This window comes from Salmo salar, chromosome 13 (genome assembly GCF_965601325.2).
Source record: "Salmo salar chromosome 13, fSalSal1, whole genome shotgun sequence".
NCBI classification, from domain to species: domain Eukaryota; kingdom Metazoa; phylum Chordata; class Actinopteri; order Salmoniformes; family Salmonidae; genus Salmo; species Salmo salar.
This window is the reverse complement of record NC_138303.1, coordinates 115,641,519-115,662,615: the sequence shown is the minus strand read 5'-3', so window position 1 is coordinate 115,662,615 and position 21,097 is coordinate 115,641,519. Positions and strand designations below refer to the sequence as shown.

The window sequence follows — 21,097 nt, the reverse complement described above, 5'->3', positions numbered from 1 at the left end:
GTGGGTTTCCTGTCCTTCATGAGATCACCAAATGAAACATACTCGACGTGACTGTCCCTTAAGTGTCCACATTCTCAAAAATAGAAATATTGTTTAATTCTCCCATTTTGGGGATTAGGAGTTTTTACAAGAGAAGCTCTTTGTTATCCATAGACTCTCTCCCTCAATACGGCATGGCAGTTCTAACCAGGAATTTATGACTGTTGTAAAACCTGATGTGGGGAGAGAATGAGAGAGGGGTGGAGCCACGATATACACCCAAAAGGGCCACGTCGTGACACTGGGGACCCATGCCAAATCCTTTGTCTCCTGCGGGGGAATAGGCATTGTCGTGCCTTCTTCACGTCTGTCTTGGTGTGTTTGGATCATGATAGATTGTTGGTGATGTGGACACTAAGGAACATGAAGCTCTCAACCTGCTCCACTACAGCCCCGTCGATGAGAATGGGGACGTGCTCGGTCCTCCTTTTCCTGTAGTCCACAATCATCTCCTTTGTCTTGATCACGTTGAGAGAGAGGTTGTTGTCCTTGCACCACACTGCCAGGTCTCTGACCTCCTCCTTATAGGCTGTCTCATCATTGTCGGTGATCAGGCCTACCACTGTTGTGAGGGGCCCCGGTGTTGAGGATTAGCGTGGCAGATGTGTTATTACCTACCCTTACCACCTGGGGTCGGCTCGTCAGGAAGTCCAGGATCCAGTTGCAGAGGGAGGTGTTTAGTCCCAGGATCCTTAGCTTAGTGATGAGCTTTGTGGGCGCTATGGTGTTGAACGCTGAGCTGTAGTCAATGAATAGTATTCTCATGTCGGCGTTCCTTTTGTCCAGGTGGGAAAGGGCAGTGTGGAGTGCAATAGAGATTGCATCATCTGTGGATCTGTTAAGGAGGTATGTAAATTGGAGTGGGTGTAGGGTTTCTGGGATAATGGTGTTGTGAGCCATGACCAGCCTTTCAAAGCACTTCATGGCTACAGATGTGAGTGCTATGGGTCAGTAGTCATTTAGGCAGGTTACCTTAGTGTTCTTGGGCACAGGGACTATGGTGGTCTGCTTGAAACATGTTGGTATTACAGACTCAGACAGGGTGAGGTTGAAAATGTCAATGAAGAAACTTGCCAGTTGGTCCGTGCATGCTCTGAGTACACGTCCTGGTAATCTGTCTGGCCCCGTGGCTTTGTGAATGTTGACCTGTTTAAAGGTCTTGCTCACATCGGCTACCGAGAGCGTTATCACACAGTCGTCCAGAACAGCTGGTGCTCACGTGCATGCTTCAGTGTTGCTTGACTCGAAGCGAGCGTAAAAAGCATTTAGCTCGTCTGGTAGGCTCGTGTCACTGGGCAGCTCACGTCTGTGTTTCCCTTTGTAGTCCGTAATAATATAATCCGCTTATCTGTATTGTAAAGCGAGAAACACAATTTAATCTTTGCATCAGTAATGGTGTTATCATGGACAGACTGGGGATTATTGGAGCATGAATGTGACTCATTCTATAATCTGTTGCTTGAAAAGAAATCAGGTGTTTTCACACAGATTCCTCTGTCCTGTTTTATTGTCATTGTTTTTAAATGACAGGCAGCTGTTGTGTTGTCATAAAATTATCTTGGTGGGTTAGTTTGTTTTCCCAGCAGTATGGTGCCCTTGAAGGACATATTTCATTTGATCCAAATATCAGCAGAAGGTTAATTCTGGGAAATAATAAACTATGCAGCCTGGAGTGTGGTTTGTTTGGAGTGTTTGTGTGTGTGTGTATATGTGTGTCAGTGGAGGTTGCTGAGGAGAGGAGGACTCATAATAATGACTGGATTGGCGTGAAGGGAATGGTATCAAACATTCCAACCATAACTACGAGACGTCCTCCCCCAGCAGACTCTGTGTGTGTGTGTGTGTGTGTGTGTGTGTGTGTGTGTGTGTGTGTGTGTGTGTGTGTGTGTGTGTGTGTGTGTGTACGTGCGGCTGTGACACCGTCTAAGAGAGAGAGAGAGATTGAGCGCCAGGAAGTGTAGTTAGTGCTAATATGTATATGAATGTGTTCTAGATAGCTCCAGGAAGTGTAGGTAATGCTAATATGTATATGAATGTGTTCTAGATTGCTCCAGGAAGTGTAGTTAGTGCTAATATGTATATGAATGTGTTCTAGATAGCTCCAGGAAGTGTAGTTAGTGCTAATATGTATATGAATGTGTTCTAGATTGCTCCAGGAAGTGTAGTAAGTGCTAATATGTATGTGTTCTAGATAGCTCCAGGAAGTGTAGTAAGTGCTAATATGTATATGAATGTGTTCTAGATAGCTCCAGGATGTGTAGTAAGTGCTAATATGTATATGTTCTAGATAGCTCCAGGAAGTGTAGTAAGTGCTAATATGTATATGAATGTGTTCTAGATAGCTCCAGGAAGTGTAGTAAGTGCTAATATGTATATGAATGTGTTCTAGATAGCTCCAGGAAGTGTAGTAAGTGCTAATATGTATATGAATGTGTTCTAGATAGCTCCAGGAAGTGTAGTAAGTGCTAATATGTATATGAATGTGTTCTAGATTGCTCCAGGAAGTGTAGTAAGTGTTAATATGTATATGTTCTAGATTGCTCCTGGAAGTGTAGTAAGTGCTAATATGTATATGAATGTGTTCTAGATAGCTCCAGGAAGTGTAGTAAGTGCTAATATGTATATGTTCTAGATAGCTCCAGGGAGTGTAGTAAGTGCTAATATGAATGTGTACTAGATAGCTCCAGGAAGTGTAGTAAGTGCTAATATGTATATGAATGTGTTCTAGATAGCTCTAGGAAGTGTAGTTAGTGCTACTATGTATATGAATGTGTACTAGATAGCTCCAGGAAGTAGTTAGTGCTAATATCTAGTGTAGTAAGTGCTAATATGCAGATGAATGTGTACTAGATAGCTCCAGGAAGTGTAGAAATGGCTAATATGTATATGAATGTGTTCTAGATAGCTCCAGGAAGTGTAGTAAGTGCTAATATGTATGTGTTCTAGATAGCTCCAGGAAGTGTAGTAAGTGCTAATATGTATATGAATGTGTACTAGATTGCTCCAGGAAGTGTAGTAAGTGCTAATATGTATATGAATGTGTACTAGATTGCTCCAGGAAGTGTAGTTAGTGCTAATATGTATATGTTCTAGATAGCTCCAGGAAGTGTAGTAAGTGCTAATATGTATATGAATGTGTTCTAGATTGCTCCAGGAAGTGTAGTTAGTGCTAATATGTATATGTTCTAGATAGCTCCAGGAAGTGTAGTAAGTGCTAATATGTATATGAATGTGTTCTAGATAGCTCCAGGAAGTGTAGTTAGTGCTAATATGTATATGAATGTGTTCTAGATAGCTCCAGGAAGTGTAGTTAGTGCTAATATGTATATGAATGTGTTCTAGATTGCTCCAGGAAGTGTAGTTAGTGCTAATATGTATATGAATGTGTTCTAGATAGCTCCAGGAAGTGTAGTTAGTGCTAATATGTATATGAATGTGTTCTAGATAGCTCCAGGAAGTGTAGTAAGTGCTAATATGTATATGAATGTGTTCTAGATTGCTCCAGGAAGTGTAGTAAGTGTTAATATGTATATGTTCTAGATTGCTCCAGGAAGTGTAGTTAGTGCTAATATGTATATGAATGTGTTCTAGATAGCTCCAGGAAGTGTAGTAAGTGCTAATATGTATATGAATGTGTTCTAGATTGCTCCAGGAAGTGTAGTAACTGTTAATATGTATATGTTCTAGATTGCTCCAGGAAGTGTAGTTAGTGCTAATATGTATATGAATGTGTTCTAGATTGCTCCAGGTATATTAGTCTGAACTCTCTCTTTCTAACTCTTTCTATTCCAGGACTGGCCTCCATTATGAAGAGACTCTTGACTAAATATGATAACCTGTTTCAGATCTCCTTCCCCTACTCCATGGGCTGGCACGGTAAGAGAGAAACAACTCTCAGAAACAATATGAAAAAAGATTATACTGCCAAAGACAGCTATTATTTATTATAGATTATAACAGCTGTCAAATTGCTTGGAGGGAATTGTCTTGCTTCTTAAAAATGTGTTCATCAAAAGTGTTTTCAAAATTCACCGATAAATTGGACCGCATGGAAAACTAAAGACATAGAAACCATAAATTGCTTGTTAACAGGAAATACATTCATTTCCATGACAGAATTAAAAAGCAATTTTGTATTGACAAATACAGCTTTTGCCAAGAGTGTGCAAAGCTGTCATCAAGGCAAAGTGTGGCTATTTGAAGAATCTCAAATATAAACTATATTTTGATTTGTTTAACACTTTGTTTCGCTACTACTAGATTCCATATGTGTTATTTATTTTGATCTAACAGTAGGATGATAGTATATAGATATCTACAGTAGGATGATAGTATCTATATACTATCTATATACTGTCTTCCTACTGTTAGATATCTATATACTATCATCCTACTTTAGGATATATATATATACTATCATCCTACTGTTAGATATATATATATATATATACTATCATCCTACTTTAGGATATATATATATATACTATCATCCTACTGTTAGATATCTATATACTATCATCCTACTGTAGGATATCTATATACTATCATCCTACTGTTAGATATATATATACTATCATCCTACTGTAGGATATATATATACTATCATCCTACTGTTAGATATCTATATACTATCATCCTACTGTAGGATACCTATATACTATCATCCTACTGTAGGATACCTATATACTATCATCCTACTGTAGGATACCTATATACTATCATCCTACTGTAGGATACCTATATACTGTCATCCTACTGTAGGATATCTATATACTATCATCCTACTGTAGGATACCTATATACTGTCATCCTACTGTAGGATATATATATACTATCATCCTACTGTAGGATATCTATATACTGTCATCCTACTGTTAGATATCTATATACTATCATCCTACTGTAGGATATATATATACTATCATCCTACTGTAGGATATCTATATACTGTCATCCTACTGTTAGATAGCTATATAATATAATCTTACTGTAGGCTATATATCAACTATCATCCTACTGTAGACCATCTATCTAATATAATCCTACTGTAGGATATATATCTGCTATCATCCTACTGTAGGATATATATCTACTATCATCCTACTGTAGACCATCTATCTAATATAATCCTACTGTAGGATATATATCTGCTATCATCCTACTGTAGGATATATATCTACTATCATCCTACTGTAGACCATCTATCTAATATCATCCTACTGTAAGGCTATATATAAACTATCATCCTACTGTAAGGCTATATATCTACTATCATCCTACTGTAGACCATCTATCTAATATCATCCTACTGTAGGATATATATCTACTATCATCCTACTGTAGACCATCTATCTAATATCATCCTACTGTAGGCTATATATAAACTATCATCCTACTGTAGGATATATATCTACTATCATCCTACTGTAGACCATCTATCTAATATCATCCTACTGTAGGCTATATATAAACTATCATCCTACTGTAGGATATATATCTACTATCATCCTACTGTAGACCATCTATCTAATATCATCCTACTGTATGCTATCATGCCTAAATTTACTAATCTTGCCAATTAGCATTATGACAACTCAGCAACGCAATGGTAGGGATTAACTGAGCTGGACTTGGGTCATTGATAAGTCATTGTCTCAACGCAGACATATAATGCTGTGAAAGGATCCAGGAACCCACATGATTTGTGTGGATTCCATCCTTATAATACAAGCTTTGTTTCCAGAAGGTATCAAATGTGTCAATAAATATTACACCCACAGAGCTGCAGTAGTCTCGTAGCCAGTTATGGAGGGATAAAAGTCTGCTGAACCGTTCAATGTCACGATTTAGGGAGGGCAGAGGGCCAGATATTATGGGGCGTCTGTTGGTGTCAAGTAGAGACCCAATCAGTTCTTTAAAATCCATCTCCAGCTGTTCTGAGCTGCCCTTCATAATGCCCTTCGACCCCACATGAACCATGACACTATCAGCCCCCCAGGTGACTGACTCACAGCCTCAGGAAGCAACCTGGTGATATCCTGAACTTTGACCCCACATGAACCATGACAGTATCAGCCCCTGGTGACTGACTCACAGCCTCGGGAAGCAACCTGCTGATATCGTGAACTTTTTCCCCAGGAAAACACAAAGTCTTTGCCCCAGGTACAGATATATGCCTCACCATTGAACTCCCTGTCACAATAGCCAGAATGATCCGGCCTCTGTCGTGTCTTGAAGCAGATTGCGAGGCCAGAGCCACAGAACAGCAGAGAAGAGGGCTACTGAGACACCGGCTGTGTGCAGGACACAACAACCAAAGGGACAGAGCTCTGATCAAGAGAGCACAGCCCAGCGGAGAGGGCCCACGGTGGTCCAGGCTGTGCCCAGGCAGTTGATTGACTAGGACAGGGAGAGGTAGCTGGAGGGGCATCCACAGCCACAGAGGGAACATCCATTCAGAAAGTATTCAGACCCTTACTGGTGTTGGCCTGGTTCATAGATATACAGTCCATTCAGAAAGTATTCAGACCCTTACTGGTGTTGGCCTGGTTCATAGATATACAGTCCATTCAGAAAGTATTCAGACCCTTACTGGTGTTGGCCTGGTTTATAGATATGGCCGAGTCTCCATCAGCCTATCCTCCGGATACCATCCCCAAACCAATGGGCAGACGGAACATCTGAGTCAGGAAATAGGGAAGTACCTTCGCCAACACTACACCCACCAACCACACGAGTGGAGTCGCTATCTAGCCTGGGCCAAATATGCACAGAATTCCTTGGTGATTTCCTCACTCCTTTTCAGTGTGTCCTCTGGTACCAACCCCCATGTTCCCATGGGAGACCGAGCCAGGAACTGTGCCTGCCGTCGATAAGTGGATTTGATGGAGCGAGGAGGTTTGGGAGGTCACACATCGGCACCTCCATCAAGCGTCCCTCTCCCAGAAACGGTTCGCTGACCGGCGTCGCCGACCTACTCCACTCTTCCACCCTGGGCAACGTGTGTTGGTACCTTCTTGTACTGTATGCCAGAGCAGACCTGATGCGTAACTCTTTCCTACAGCACTGCATGCGTTTCAGCTGAGCTGTAGTCAATTAACAGAATTTTTAAATAGGTATTCCTTTTGTCCAGGAGGGTGAGGGCAGTGTGGAGTGCAATAGAGATTGCGTCATCTGTGGATCTGTTGGCGCGGCATGCGAGTTGGAGTGGTCCATGGTGTCTGGGATGATGGTGTTGATGTGAGCCATCACCAGCCTTTCAAAGCATTTCATGGCTACAGATGTGTGCTGTTAGGCGATAGTCTTTTAGGCAGGTTACCTTGGCATTCTTGGGCACAGGGACTATGGTGGTCTGCTTGAAGCAAGTTTTAATTGTCAGTGACAACACTTGACAGATGGTCAGCCCATGCTCTGAGTACTTTGTCTGAGTTTTCCGGTTGCAAATTTTAACCTGTTTAAAGGTCTTACTCACATCGGCTACGGAGAGCGAGTTCACACAGTCATCCGAAACAGCTGGTGCCCTCATGCATGGTTCACTGGTGCCTGCCTCGAAGAGAGCATAGAAGGCATTTAGCTCGTCTGGTAGGTTTGCGTCACTGGGCAGCTCGCAGCTGGGTTTCCCTTTGTAATCTGAGATAGTTTGCGAGCCCTGCCACATCCGACGATCGTCATATTCGGTGTAGTAGGATTCTATCTTAATCCTGTATTGATGCTTTGCCTGTTTGATGAGTATATAAGAGGGCGCTACAGTTGATAGCAGACACTCTCTTTTTTTTACCCTAATCGTAGCTTGTGGACATCAGAACAGGCGATCACTAACTTCCATTTGGATGAACATTTCTACTACAACTAGTCGGCAGCTCTGGACATTCTGCTTACTCCGGACCAGGCCCTGAGCCCTGGGACTCTAAAGAGGAAGTGGTGGCGAAACAGAGGCAGGCAACTTAACGAGACTATGTTGGTGAGCAAATAGACTGCCATTGTCCTCTGTCCTATTGGAGAATGTGCAATAACTGCAGATCAAACCGGATCAGCTCCGTTCAAGGCGATATCCAGTTGGATATACATCTCGCTGGTTTTTCTATGCATCATCAACACTGGACGGCAGACTTGGGGTTTTTCTATGCATCATCAACACTGGATGGCAGACTTGGGTGAGACGAAGGGAAGAGGGGTGTGTCTCTTTGTTAGCAACTTCTGGTGCGTGATCTCTAATGTTAAGGAAGTCTCTAGTTTCGCCTGAGAGAATAGCTCAAGATAAGCTGCAGACCATAATATTTACCAAGAGAGTTTTCATCTATATTTTTCTTAGCTGTCTATTTGTGACCCGATTCAGGAAACTCGGCATATGGCGCAAGTCACGACTTCCGAGTCGTTTGAACGTACATTTGTTTTTTAGCAAAATGCATTTTTTTTTAACAGAAATGCCTTCTCGAACATGTGAACTTTTCATGTGCCTTAATAACAAAGTTGTATGCCATCTGTAAATATGAAAAAAATTGTTAAATTACGAGCCGTGTTGGTTAAGCCACAGAAAAAGTCAGCAACCTTCCCACTAGCCATGAATGGCTGAGATAATGAGTGGGCTGGACATGCCGAGAGAGGAGTTCGGATTGGTCTGCCATATAGAAGGCTTCTGTCTATTTGAGCCGGTCAGTCTATGTTGGTAATCCTGTCAAAAACGTTTTTTTTTTTTAAATGTATTGTGTAGTGGAGCTGCATAAGTGTTGCTCTCTACTTTCTGGAGGATCAAGTTTTGAAATCAGTGGAATAGCTAAAGAGATGGAGAAAACACCTGTCCCTGGATTACATCTTCAAACTAAGGGCAACCGTGGTATGGCATTCCTGACACGGAGATGCGTCCATCATGCATGATGATGTATACAGGTAAGATAGTCTAGCTCGCTACATTTTCAAATATTACACATTTCTAATTTTGACAGAAAGGGGTTTCATTTCAAGCTAAAGTGTACTGTTAGCTAGCTAGCTACGATTAGCTGGCTGGCTCCCTAGCGGACGTTATTATTTGTTTCCCAGAGCCATTTGCTTTTCTAGTTAGAGCCTAATGTTAGCTAGCTAACATTTAACCTGGTTGGTTAGCTCCCAGCACTGTGGCATTGTTGGCACTTTGTTCATTGTTGTTTAACTATCTAACGTTAGCTGGCTGGCTCGTTAGCTAATGTTACGTGACGTGTGTGATCTTAAACGTTGTTTACCTAGCTAGGTTCATTATTTACCTAGCTAGCTAGCTATATGTCTTAAGCTAAAGTGTACTGTTAGCTAGCTAGCTAATGTTAACTGGCTGGCTCCCTAGCGGACGTCATTATTTTTTTCCCAGATCCGTTTGCTTTTCTAGTTAGAGCCTAATGTTAGCTAGATAACATTGAACCTGATTGGTTAGCTCCCAGCACTGTGGCATTGTTGGCACTGTTCATTGTTTTTTAAGTAGCTAACGTTAGCTGGCTGGCTCGTTAGCTAATGTTACGTGACGTGTGTACAACACCCGTTTAATATGGCCGGTGTCAGTAAACGTCTGCAAAAAAGAGTCATGTAATTGTTGCCAGCAGAGCTGGTTCGGCTGTTTTCATGTAATCCAGAGGTAAACAAATCAACGGCCAGAGCGTCAAGTGTGCACTCCGAGAGTGAAACGAGATGGGTGGGGCTAAAGCTTAAAAGAGTGTGAACGATGCCGAATGGGTGTAGACAAAGAGCTCTTCACTAGATACCAAAACATTCAAAGGGGATTTTCTCAAAAGTGAGTTTACAAGTTGATCAACTTTCAAAGCAGAATTACTTTCCCATTGTTCCTCAAATGCAGTGTATGATATACCATTTTGTGGCTCTGAGTCTCTACTTTTATCCAAGGTAAAAAAACACAATTTAATATTTTGCGACATAAGACCGATTGGAGCCGGTCGGTCACATATGAGAGTTTAGAGGCCAGAGTGATGGAGAACGATGTTTCTGATCTAAGATATGAGAGATCCCTCACCAGAGTGATGGAGAACGATGTTTCTGATCTAAGATATGAGAGATCCCTCACCAGAGTGATGGAGAACGATGTTTCTGATCTAAGCTGAGTATCAGTATCCACGGCTCTAACCTGCCAGAACTCCTATCCACAGGTCAGAACTCCTATCCACAGGTCAGAACTCCTATCCACAGGTCAGAACTCCTATCCACAGGTCAGAACTCCTATCCACATCTCAGAACTCCAATCCACAGGTCAGAACTCCAATCCACAAGGCGGGAGGTCAGAACTCCAATCCACAAGGCGGGAGGTCAGAACTCCTATCCACAGGTCAACTGGTCAGCTCATATTCATGTAGATGGTAATTGATCTGGTCACATCAGAGGACACATTTCAGATTGTATCGTTGTTTCCTCACTGGTAAGGTGAGTCAGTAATGGTGTGTGTGTGTGTGTGTGTGTGTGTGTGTGTGTGTGTGTGTATTGGTGATGTTGTCAACAGCATTGAGTTGTTGGTTCATTTCTCGCCTGTGGCTTAACTGCTTAACGAGCAGGGTGTCGTTACCGTGGCTACGGCCAGGCGGCTCGTTAGGGGCGGGGTCTCCAGTCCTTAATTAGTTTTGTTTAAAGGAGAGATAGTGAAGTCACCTCCACAGGGCTGTCACCTTCACATGGCTGTCACCTCCACATGGCTGTCACCTATTTACCAGGGCTGTCATTACCTTTATTTACCAGGGCTGTCATTACCTTTATTTACCAGGGCTGTCATTACCTTTATTTACCAGGGCTGTCATTACCTTTATTTACCAGGGCTGTCATTACCTTTATTTACCAGGGCTGTCATTACCTTTATTTACCAGGGCTGTCATTACCTTTATTTGAGAGGAGAGGAGAGGAGAGGAGAGGAGGAGACGGGATGAATGTGATTTAACTAGCATGATACGCTGTTCATTCATTCATTATATGGGGATAGGAGAGGAGCTTATAGGGATTGGGAGCGTAGCCAAACCTCTGGTTCTCACAGCCTTTTAGAACTTAATATGTTCATATTTACCATGACGAAACCTTCCTTCCAGCAGGCGCTTTTATGGAGGGAGAGAGGCTAACGGGTCCATACGTCCACACTACACGTCCTGCTAGTCTTCACTAAGCCTGTAGTCTACAGTAGAGACCTGCTAGTCTTCACTAAGCCTGTAGTCTACAGTAGAGACTTGCTAGTCTTCACTAAGCCTGTAGTCTACAGTAGAGACCTGCTAGTCTTCACTAAGCCTGTAGTCTACAGTAGAGACCTGCTAGTCTTCACTAAGCCTGTAGTCTATAGTAGAGACCTGCTAGTCTTCACTAAGCCTGTAGTCTACAGTAGAGACCTGCTAGTCTTCACTAAGCCTGTAGTCTATAGTAGAGACCTGCTAGTCTTCACTAAGCCTGTAGTCTACAGTAGAGACCTGCTAGTCATCACTAAGCCAGTAGTCTACAGTAGAGACCTGCTAGTCTTCACTAAGCCTGTAGTCTACAGTAGAGACCTGCTAGTCTCCTCTAAGCCTGTAGTCTATAGTAGAGACTTGCTAGTCTTCACTAAGCCTGTAGTCTACAGTAGAGACCTGCTAGTCTTCACTAAGCCTGTAGTCTACAGTAGAGACCTGCTAGTCTTCACTAAGCCTGTAGTCTATAGTAGAGACCTGCTAGTCTTCACTAAGCCTGTAGTCTACAGTAGAGACCTGCTAGTCTTCACTAAGCCAGTAGTCTACAGTAGAGACCTGCTAGTCTTCACTAAGCCTGTAGTCTATAGTAGAGACCTGCTAGTCTTCACTAAGCCTGTAGTCTATAGTAGAGACCTGCTAGTCTTCACTAAGCCTGTAGTCTATAGTAGAGACCTGCTAGTCTTCACTAAGCCTGTAGTCTACAGTAGAGACCTGCTAGTCTTCACTAAGCCTGTAGTCTATAGTAGAGACCTGCTAGTCTTCACTAAGCCTGTAGTCTATAGTAGAGACCTGCTAGTCTTCACTAAGCCTGTAGTCTACAGTAGAGACCTGCTAGTTTTCACTAAGCCTGTAGTCTATAGTAGAGACCTGCTAGTCTTCACTAAGCCTGTAGTCTACAGTAGAGACTTGCTAGTCTTCACTAAGCCTGTAGTCTACAGTAGAGACCTGCTAGTCTTCACTAAGCCTGTAGTCTATAGTAGAGACCTGCTAGTCTTCACTAAGCCTGTAGTCTACAGTAGAGACCTAGAACTGCTAGTCTTCAAAAACCTAGGAAGAAACCTAGAGAGGAACCAGGCTATGAGGGGTGGCCAGTCCTCTTCTGGCTGTGCAGGGTGGATATTATAACAGAACATGGTCAACATGGTCACTAAGCCTGTAGTCTACAGTAGAGACCTAGACCTGCTAGTCTTCACTAAGCCTGTAGTCTACAGTAGAGACCTGCTAGTCTTCACTAAGCCTGTAGTCTACAGTAGAGACCTAGACCTGCTAGTCTTCACTAAGCCTGTAGTCTACAGTAGAGACCTGCTAGTCTTCTCTAAGCCAGTAGAGACTGTCCTCTCACTCTCTCCTCCTCTCTCTCCTCCTCCCAGGCGCCCCTACCGGCCCCTATCTTAAAGAGGACCAGTTCCACTGGCAGCTCCATGCTCACTACTACCCGCCCCTGCTCCGATCCGCCAGCGTACGCAAGTTCATGGTGGGATATGAAATGCTGGCGCAGGAGCAGAGAGACCTTACACCTGAACAGGTAATACATTTGGGAAACAGTATTACTGCAACATATGCTACAGTATATATAAGCACAGATCTTCATTGGTCTAAAACATTTGGTAATTAGCTAAAGTATTCCTATGTGTCCATGTTATTTACCACAGCTCCTAATAAAGTTATCAGGCTAACTCAACTGTATTACTCTGAGGGAGGGTCCAGGCTGTAACTCTGAAGGAGGGTCCAGTCTGTAACTCTGAAGGAGGGTCCAGTCTGTAACTCTGAAGGAGGGTCCAGTCTGTAACTGAGGGAGGGTCCAGTCTGTAACTCTGAAGGAGGGTCCAGTCTGTAACTCTGAAGGAGGGTCCAGTCTGTAACTCTGAGGGAGGGTCCAGTCTGTAACTCTGAAGGAGGGTCCAGTCTGTAACTCTGAAGGAGGGCCCAGTCTGTAACTGAGGGAGGGTCCAGTCTGTAACTCTGAGGGAGGGTCCAGTCTGTAACTGAGGGAGGGTCCAGGCTGTAACTCTGAAGGAGGGTCCAGGCTGTAACTCTGAGGGAGGGTCCAGTCTGTAACTCTGAGGGAGGGTCCAGTCTGTAACTCTGAAGGAGGGTCCAGTCTGTAACTCTGAAGGATGGTCCAGTCTGTAACTCTGAAGGAGGGTCCAGTCTGTAACTCTGAAGGAGGGTCCAGTCTGTAACTCTGGAGGGTCCAGTCTGTAACTCTGAAGGAGGGCCCAGTCTGTAACTGAGGGAGGGCCCAGTCTGTAACTGAGGGAGGGTCCAGTCTGTAACTCTGAAGGAGGGTCCAGTCTGTAACTGAGGGAGGGTCCAGTCTGTAACTCTGAAGGAGGGTCCAGTCTGTAACTCTGAAGGAGGGTCCAGTCTGTAACTCTGGAGGGTCCAGTCTGTAACTCTGAAGGAGGGCCCAGTCTGTAACTGAGGGAGGGTCCAGTCTGTAACTCTGAGGGAGGGTCCAGTCTGTAACTGAGGGAGGGTCCAGGCTGTAACTCTGAAGGAGGGTCCAGGCTGTAACTCTGAGGGAGGGTCCAGTCTGTAACTCTGAGGGAGGGTCCAGTCTGTAACTCTGAAGGAGGGTCCAGTCTGTAACTCTGAAGGATGGTCCAGTCTGTAACTCTGAAGGAGGGTCCAGTCTGTAACTCTGAAGGAGGGTCCAGTCTGTAACTCTGAAGGAGGGTCCAGTCTGTAACTCTGAAGGAGGGTCCAGTCTGTAACTCTGAAGGAGGGCCCAGTCTGTAACTGAGGGAGGGCCCAGTCTGTAACTGAGGGAGGGTCCAGTCTGTAACTCTGAAGGAGGGTCCAGGCTGTAACTCTGAAGGAGGGTCCAGTCTGTAACTGAGGGAGGGTCCAGTCTGTAACTCTGAAGGAGGGTCCAGTCTGTAACTCTGAAGGAGGGTCCAGTCTGTATCTCTGAAGGAGGGTCCAGGCTGTAACTCTGAGGGAGGGTCCAGTCTGTAACTCTGAAGGAGGGTCCAGGCTGTAACTCTGAAGGAGGGTCCAGTCTGTAACTGAGGGAGGGTCCAGTCTGTAACTCTGAGGGAGGGTCCAGTCTGTAACTGAGGGAGGGTCCAGGCTGTAACTCTGAAGGAGGGTCCAGGCTGTAACTCTGAGGGAGGGTCCAGTCTGTAACTCTGAGGGAGGGTCCAGTCTGTAACTCTGAAGGAGGGTCCAGTCTGTAACTCTGAAGGATGGTCCAGTCTGTAACTCTGAAGGAGGGTCCAGTCTGTAACTCTGGAGGGTCCAGTCTGTAACTCTGAAGGAGGGCCCAGTCTGTAACTGAGGGAGGGCCCAGTCTGTAACTGAGGGAGGGTCCAGTCTGTAACTCTGAAGGAGGGTCCAGTCTGTAACTCTGAAGGAGGGTCCAGTCTGTAACTCTGAAGGAGGGTCCAGTCTGTAACTCTGAAGGAGGGTTCAGGCTGTAACTCTGATAGACTCCTCTTTCGGCATTATGAGCCTTCCTATCTGGTCATTAAACATGGACAGCGTTGTTCCAATCCTCTGGTGTCCCTTTTCAGGTCTCAAATTTTGCTGCTGTCATCGCACACTGTTATTTCAACCAAAAGATATGGGAGTTTTTCAAAATTGGATTTGTTTTCAAATTCTTTGTGGGTCTGTGTAATCTGAGGGAAATACGTGTCTCTAATAGGTGTCTCTAATGTAGTCCGTAATTGTAAACTATTACGGACTACAAGGGGAAACCCAGCCTCTAGCTGCCCAGTGACGCGAGCCTACCAGACGAGCTAAATGTCTTTTATACTCACTTCGAGGCAAGCAACACTAAAGCATGCATGAGAGCACCAGCTGTTCCGGACGACTGTGTGATAACGCTCTCCGTAGCCTATGTGAGCAAGACCTTTTAAACAGGTCAACATTCACAAAGCCACGGGGTCAGACAGATTACCAGGACGTGTACTCAGAGCGTGCACTGACCAACTGACAAGTGTATTCACTGACATTTTCAACCTCTCCCTGACCAAGTCTGTAATTCCTACATGTTTCAAACAGACCACCATCCTTGTACCCAAGAAAGCAAAGTTAACCTGTCTAATTGATTACCGCCACGAAGCACTCACGTTGGTAGCCATGAAGTGCTTTGAAAGGTTGGTCATGGCTAACATCAACACCATCCTGCCAGAAACCCTATACCCACTCCAATTCGCATACCGCCCCAAAATATCCACAGATGACGCAGACATACAGTATGTAGTTCACAACTCTACAACCCAGGGTTAGCTTGGAATGCAACAGACATATAGTATGTAGTTCACTACTCTACAACCCAGGGTTAGCTTGGAATGCAGCAGACATACGCTATTCACACTGTAAAAGGTTTCTTCTGGGTTGTCAGAATGAGGCCCAATCTGTCATGAAACATTGGAGGGATTCCCTTGTTGTTTCCCACATGACCGTCGCTGATGACATAATGTACTGTGGCGTACAGCAGGTCAGCCACCAGGGGGAGACTCGTCAAGGCCTGGTTACAGACGGAGTATACATTACGAGGCAATGGCTCCATCTGCTGGACGTGCCAGGTCTTGACGGGCTCTCCACTCAGGACTAATTGTGGCTGATTGGGGAGTTGGTGAGTAATCAAGGGCTGATTGCTCACCAGCTGTACAAGACCCATAAAGCTGCCAGAAGGGCAGCACATAGGAGGTGACTGGGGGAAGTAAGGTGACTTCCGTGTAGTTGGAGACGGGGCCCGAGCTAAGACGAGGGAGTTTGTGTGTCCGACAGGATACAGGAAGACCCGGAGCCCAGAAGATGGTATCCCGGAGAGGGTCTCATTGGGGAGACCTATCATTTTCTTTTGATTCATTATTTAATAAACACCTTTGAAACCGAGCTAATCATGCTTTGTCCGTCTCTGATCTGTGTAAACATCTTGACCCAATCCCCTGGTCTGCCACAAGTGGTGGAGAATGCGGGCAATCTGATAACGTGGTCAGATCAGGGTTGACGTTTACACAGCATCAGCATGGACGAGTTGATAGCTCAGTTTGTCCGGGCCCAACAAGCACAACAGGCGGTTCAGGAACGAACGCTGGAGGAACAGCGATTACAAACCAAGAAAAAGAGCGGGGATGACCAATAGCCTGTGCGGCCCGGAAGCAACCGGTTAACCAGCATTGGTCTATGGCGCCGGAGTCGGAGGGGGCGCCGGATCCCTGAATCCCTGGAGGAGGAGCCCATCCTCCCCCTCCTTGATTTCGAGGGGCCAGTCGAGACCCCCGCTGGGGGCCAACTGAGGGGACAATTCGGGACTGCCCAGTGGGAGGATCCGAACTTGAAAGCTGCCGCAGCCCAAGTGATAGCGGTGGATGGACAGCTACTTCCGGGGGGGAGTGACTGGCGATGCCCCCATTTCCAAATGTAGAATAACCTTTTGTATCAGGTGTCACGTCAACAGGGGGAACTTCGAGAGGTATTGTTGCTGCCCCGACGGTACGTGGGAACCGTTCTTCAGCTCGCCCACACCCACCTGTTGGGGGCGCACCTGGGAATGGAGAAGACCCGGGAACGGATCGCTGCCCGGTTCCACTGGCCCGGGATGAGGAGGGCCGTGGAAGACTACTGTCGCAGCTGCCCGGGTGTCAACTCAAGGCCCAGAAAGCCCACTTCCGAAGCCCATTGGTCCCCCTACCAATAATCGGGGTACCCTTTGAACGCATCGCCATGGACATAGTGGGGACCCTGGTATAAACAGCACGAGGACACCGGTACATCCTGGTGATAGTAGATTATGCCACCCGGTATCCCGAAGCCATTCCCCTACGGGCGGAGGTATCCAAGGGAATCGCCCGGGAGCTGTTCCACCTCTTTAGCCGGGTGGGCATTCCGAACGAGATCTTGACAGACCAAGGTACGGAGTTTATGTCCCGCCTCATGAAAGAGTTGTGTGCCCTCCTGCAGATCAAGCAGATCCGGACCTCTTTTTTTCACCTGCAGACGGATGGGCACGTCGAGCCCTTTAAAAAACGCTCAAACAGATTCTGCAGAAGGTAATCGAGCAGGACAGGAAGAACTGGGACCAGCTACTACCCCACCTAATGTTCTCAATCCGAGAAGTACCCCAATCCTCCACTGGGTTTTCCCTGTTCAAACTCCTCTACAGGAGGAGGCCACGCGGCCTACTGGACCTCGCAAAGGAGGTGTGGGAAGTCCAACCGACCGCATTACGCAGCGTGGTAGAGCACTTGGAGACGATGAGGGAGCGGATGACAGCCATATGGCCAGTCGTGAGGGAACATATGGAGAAGGCCCAACGCGCCCAAGCCCAGGTCTACAATCGGGGAGCCCAGCCCCGAGAATTCCAGGTGGGAGACAGGGTGCTGGTCTTAATCCCCATGGCCGAAAGTAAGTTCCTGACAACATGGCACGGACCATACGAGGTGGTCGAGAAGATGGGACCTGTCAATTACCGCATACGGCAACCGGGGAGAGGGAAACTTCAACAGATTTACCACGTGAACCTGTTGAAGAAGTGGCACGAGAGGACATCCTTGGCTTTGTTATGGTCGGGACCCAGGACGCCAACTGGTCCCGAGCAATGAGGACCTCGACCCGGCCCAGAAGCAAGAGCTCAGGGAGCTTATCGATTGGAACACGGCGGTGTTCTCCAAGAAGCCGGGCCACACGACCCTCATTGAACACCACATCCGTACCCGGCCCGGCAAAATGGTAAGAAAGAGGCCATATCGGATTCCGGAGGCCCGAAGGAAGGCCGGGAAACAAGAAGTGGAGGCTATGCTGAGGATGGGGGTCGTTGAAGAGTCCCACAGTGCATGGTGCAGCCCCATCGTGGTGGTGCCCAAACTGGACGGTAGCCTCCGCTTCTGTAACGATTTCCGGGGGGGTGAACGACATCAGCTTGTTTGATGCATATCCCATGCCGAGGGTGGACGAGCTCATCGACCGATTGGGAAAGGCCCGGTACATCAGCACCCTTGACCTGACCAAAGGATATTTGCAGGTACCGTTGGCAGCGTCCTCCCGGGAAAAGACGGCGTTTTCGACACCAGACGGGTTGTATCAGTACCGGGTGCTCCCGTTCGGTCTCCACGGAGCCCCACCCACATTCCAACGGCTGATGAACAAAGTACTTCAACCCTGCCAGCGGTATGCAGCAGCCTATTTGGATGACATCATCATCCACAGCCAAGGTTGGGAAAAGCACTTGACGCGCCTCCAGGCGGTGCTGGACGCGCTCAGACTAGCCAGGTTGAACGCGAACCCCAGTAAGTGCAAACTAGTGTTCGAGGAGGTGGAGTACCTGGGGTATTTGATCGGACGGGGGAACGTCAAGCCCCAGGAGAGGAAGGTTCACGCGGTACGTGACTGGCCCGTTCCACGCACCAAGACACAGGTCAAGTCCTTCCTGGGACTGGCAGGATACTATAGCCGATTTATCCCCAACTTTGCGGCTATAGCTTCCCCCCTCACCGATCTAACCAGGGCCCGCCTCCTGAAAACAGTGAAATGGACGGACGAGACAGAAGCGGTGTTCAGACGTCTGAAGGAAGCGCTGTGCTCCCATCCGATTCCGTAAAGCCCGATTTCCAGGTGCCGATGGGGTCCAGACGGATGCGTGTGATATGGGACTAGGTGCCGTTCTGTCCCAGATACACGATGGGGAGGAGCATCTCATCATGTACATCAGCAGAAAGCTGGTTCATTGAGAGAAAAAGTACTCTATTGTTGAGAAAGAGTGTCTAGCGGCGAAGTATTACCTGCTGGGTACCCACTTCACCCTGGTCACGGACCATGCTCCCCTGGTCTGGATGGCCAGGGGGAAGGACACAAACTATTGGGTTACCAGGTGGTTCTTGTCCCCTCAACGCTTCTCTTTTTCTGTTGTGCACAGGTCAGGGGCGAAGCATGGAAACGCTGATGCCCTATCGAGAAGGGAGACGTTCGTCGCACTGACGACAGTCCCCTCCCCGACAGAGCTAAAGGGGGGGTGGCGTACAGCAGGTCAGCCACCAGGGGGAGACTCGTCAAGGCCTGGTGGCAGACGGAGTATACATCACGAGGCGATGGCTCCATCTGCTGGGCGTGCCAGGTCTCGACAGGCTCTCCACCCAGGACTAATTGTGGCTGATTGGGGAGTTGGTGAGTAATCAAGGGCTGATTGCTCACCAGCTGTACAAGACCCATAAAGCTGCCAGAAGGGCAGCACATAGGAGAGGACTGGGGGAAGTAAGGTGACTTCCGTGTAGTTGGAGACGGGGCCCGAGCTAAGACGAGGGAGTTTGTGTGTCCGACAGGATACAGCAAGACCCGGAGCCCAGAAGATGGTATCCCGGAGAGGGTCTCATGGGGGAGACCTATCATTTTCTTTTTGATTTACTATTTAAATAAACACCCTTGAAACCAAGATAATCCTACTCTGTCCGTGTCTGATCTGTGTAAACGTCTTGACCAAACCCCTGGTCTGCCACATTACATTATCACCTTAGTTCAGTTTCAACTGTCTCTGTTGTACTTTACTGTGACTCTACTCTCTGTGTGTGTTCCATCCTCAGGCTGCTGAACGGCTGAGGAACCTTCCAGAAGAACACTACAAGACCATTGAGATGGGAGGAGATATTGGTGGAGAGACACCAATGACTCTACCACACCTCTGATCCTACCACACCTCTGATCCTACCACACCTCTGATCCTACCACACCTCTGATCCTACCACACCTCTGATCCTACCACACCTCTGAGCCTACCACCGGATCACCAACTAGATTCAGCAGCATACCACCAGTTGGTGAACCCTGGTCTATCACATTGACATTAGATATTAAAGTATGAATAACAGGAAATCAAAACAGTTTGATACAAATACTACTAGATCACTTTTTGGGATGATTTGGCGAGAAGGGAAATATATAATATTGCTGACAGTGCCTTCATAGAGTTTTCACACCCCTTGAGTTTTTCCACACTTTGTGTTACAGCCTGAAGTAAACATTTATTAAATTAAGATTTTGTGTCACTGTCCTACACACAATACCCCATAATGTTAAATTGGAATACTGTTTGTAAATTTATAAAAAATAAAAAGCTAAAATATCTTGAGTCAGTAAGTATTTATGGCCTAAATAAGTTCAGGAGTAAACATGTGCTTAATAAGTCACATAATTAGTTGCATGTACTCACTCTGTGTGCAATAATAGTGTTTAACATTATGTTTGAATGACTACCTCATCTCTGTACCTCAACACATACAATTATCTGTAAGATCCCTCAATCGAGTAGTGCATTTCAAGCACAGATTCAACCACAAATATCAAGGAGGTTTTTCAATGCCTAACAAAGAAGGGCACCTATTGGTAGATGGGTAAAAAAAAGACATTGAATATCCCTTTGAGCATGGTGAAGTTATTAATTACACTTTGGATGGTGTATCAATACACCCAGTCACTACAAAGATACTGTCCATGTTGTGTGCTACTGGTGGAGGAGTCAGGTGCAGGAGAAGTCAGGTGCAGGTTAAGTCAGGTGCAGGAGAAGTCAGGTGCAGGTTAAGTCAGGTGCAGGTTAAGTCAGGTGCAGGTTAAGTCAGGTGCAGGAGAAGTCAGGTGCAGGTTAAGTCAGGTGCAGGAGAAGTCAGGTGCAGGTTAAGTCAGGTGCAGGAGAAGTCAGGTGCAGGTTAAGTCAGGTGCAGGTTAAGTCAGGTGCAGGAGAAGTCAGGTGCAGGATGAGTCAGGTGCAGGATGAGTCAGGTGCAGGATGAGTCAGGTGCAGGATGAGTCAGGTGCAGGATGAGTCAGGTGCAGGATGAGTCAGGCGCAGGAGAGCAGAGAGTTGTGAACAGGCGAACACTTTATTTAGGCAGAGGCAATAAAACAGACAGACGCCACTGCGTCAAAACCTCCAGCCAAAGGTAAAA

At 46.2% G+C, this 21,097-nt stretch overlaps 1 protein-coding gene across 2 annotated transcripts in view; it reads left to right on the top strand.

The window, feature by feature from the left end:
* Window positions 1–20,283, top strand: part of galt (galactose-1-phosphate uridylyltransferase) — a 73,302-nt gene extending 53,019 nt beyond the window's left edge. Inside the window, 3 exon segments of one of the 2 annotated variants that reach the window (NM_001140448.2) lie at window positions 3,832–3,915; window positions 12,581–12,735; window positions 19,739–20,283. In NM_001140448.2, coding sequence (NP_001133920.1) covers window positions 3,832–3,915; window positions 12,581–12,735; window positions 19,739–19,840 — 341 coding nt within the window. In that variant the 3' untranslated portion in view covers window positions 19,841–20,283. 2 annotated transcript variants of the gene reach the window in all.
* The last annotated feature ends 814 nt before the right edge of the window (window positions 20,284–21,097 follow it).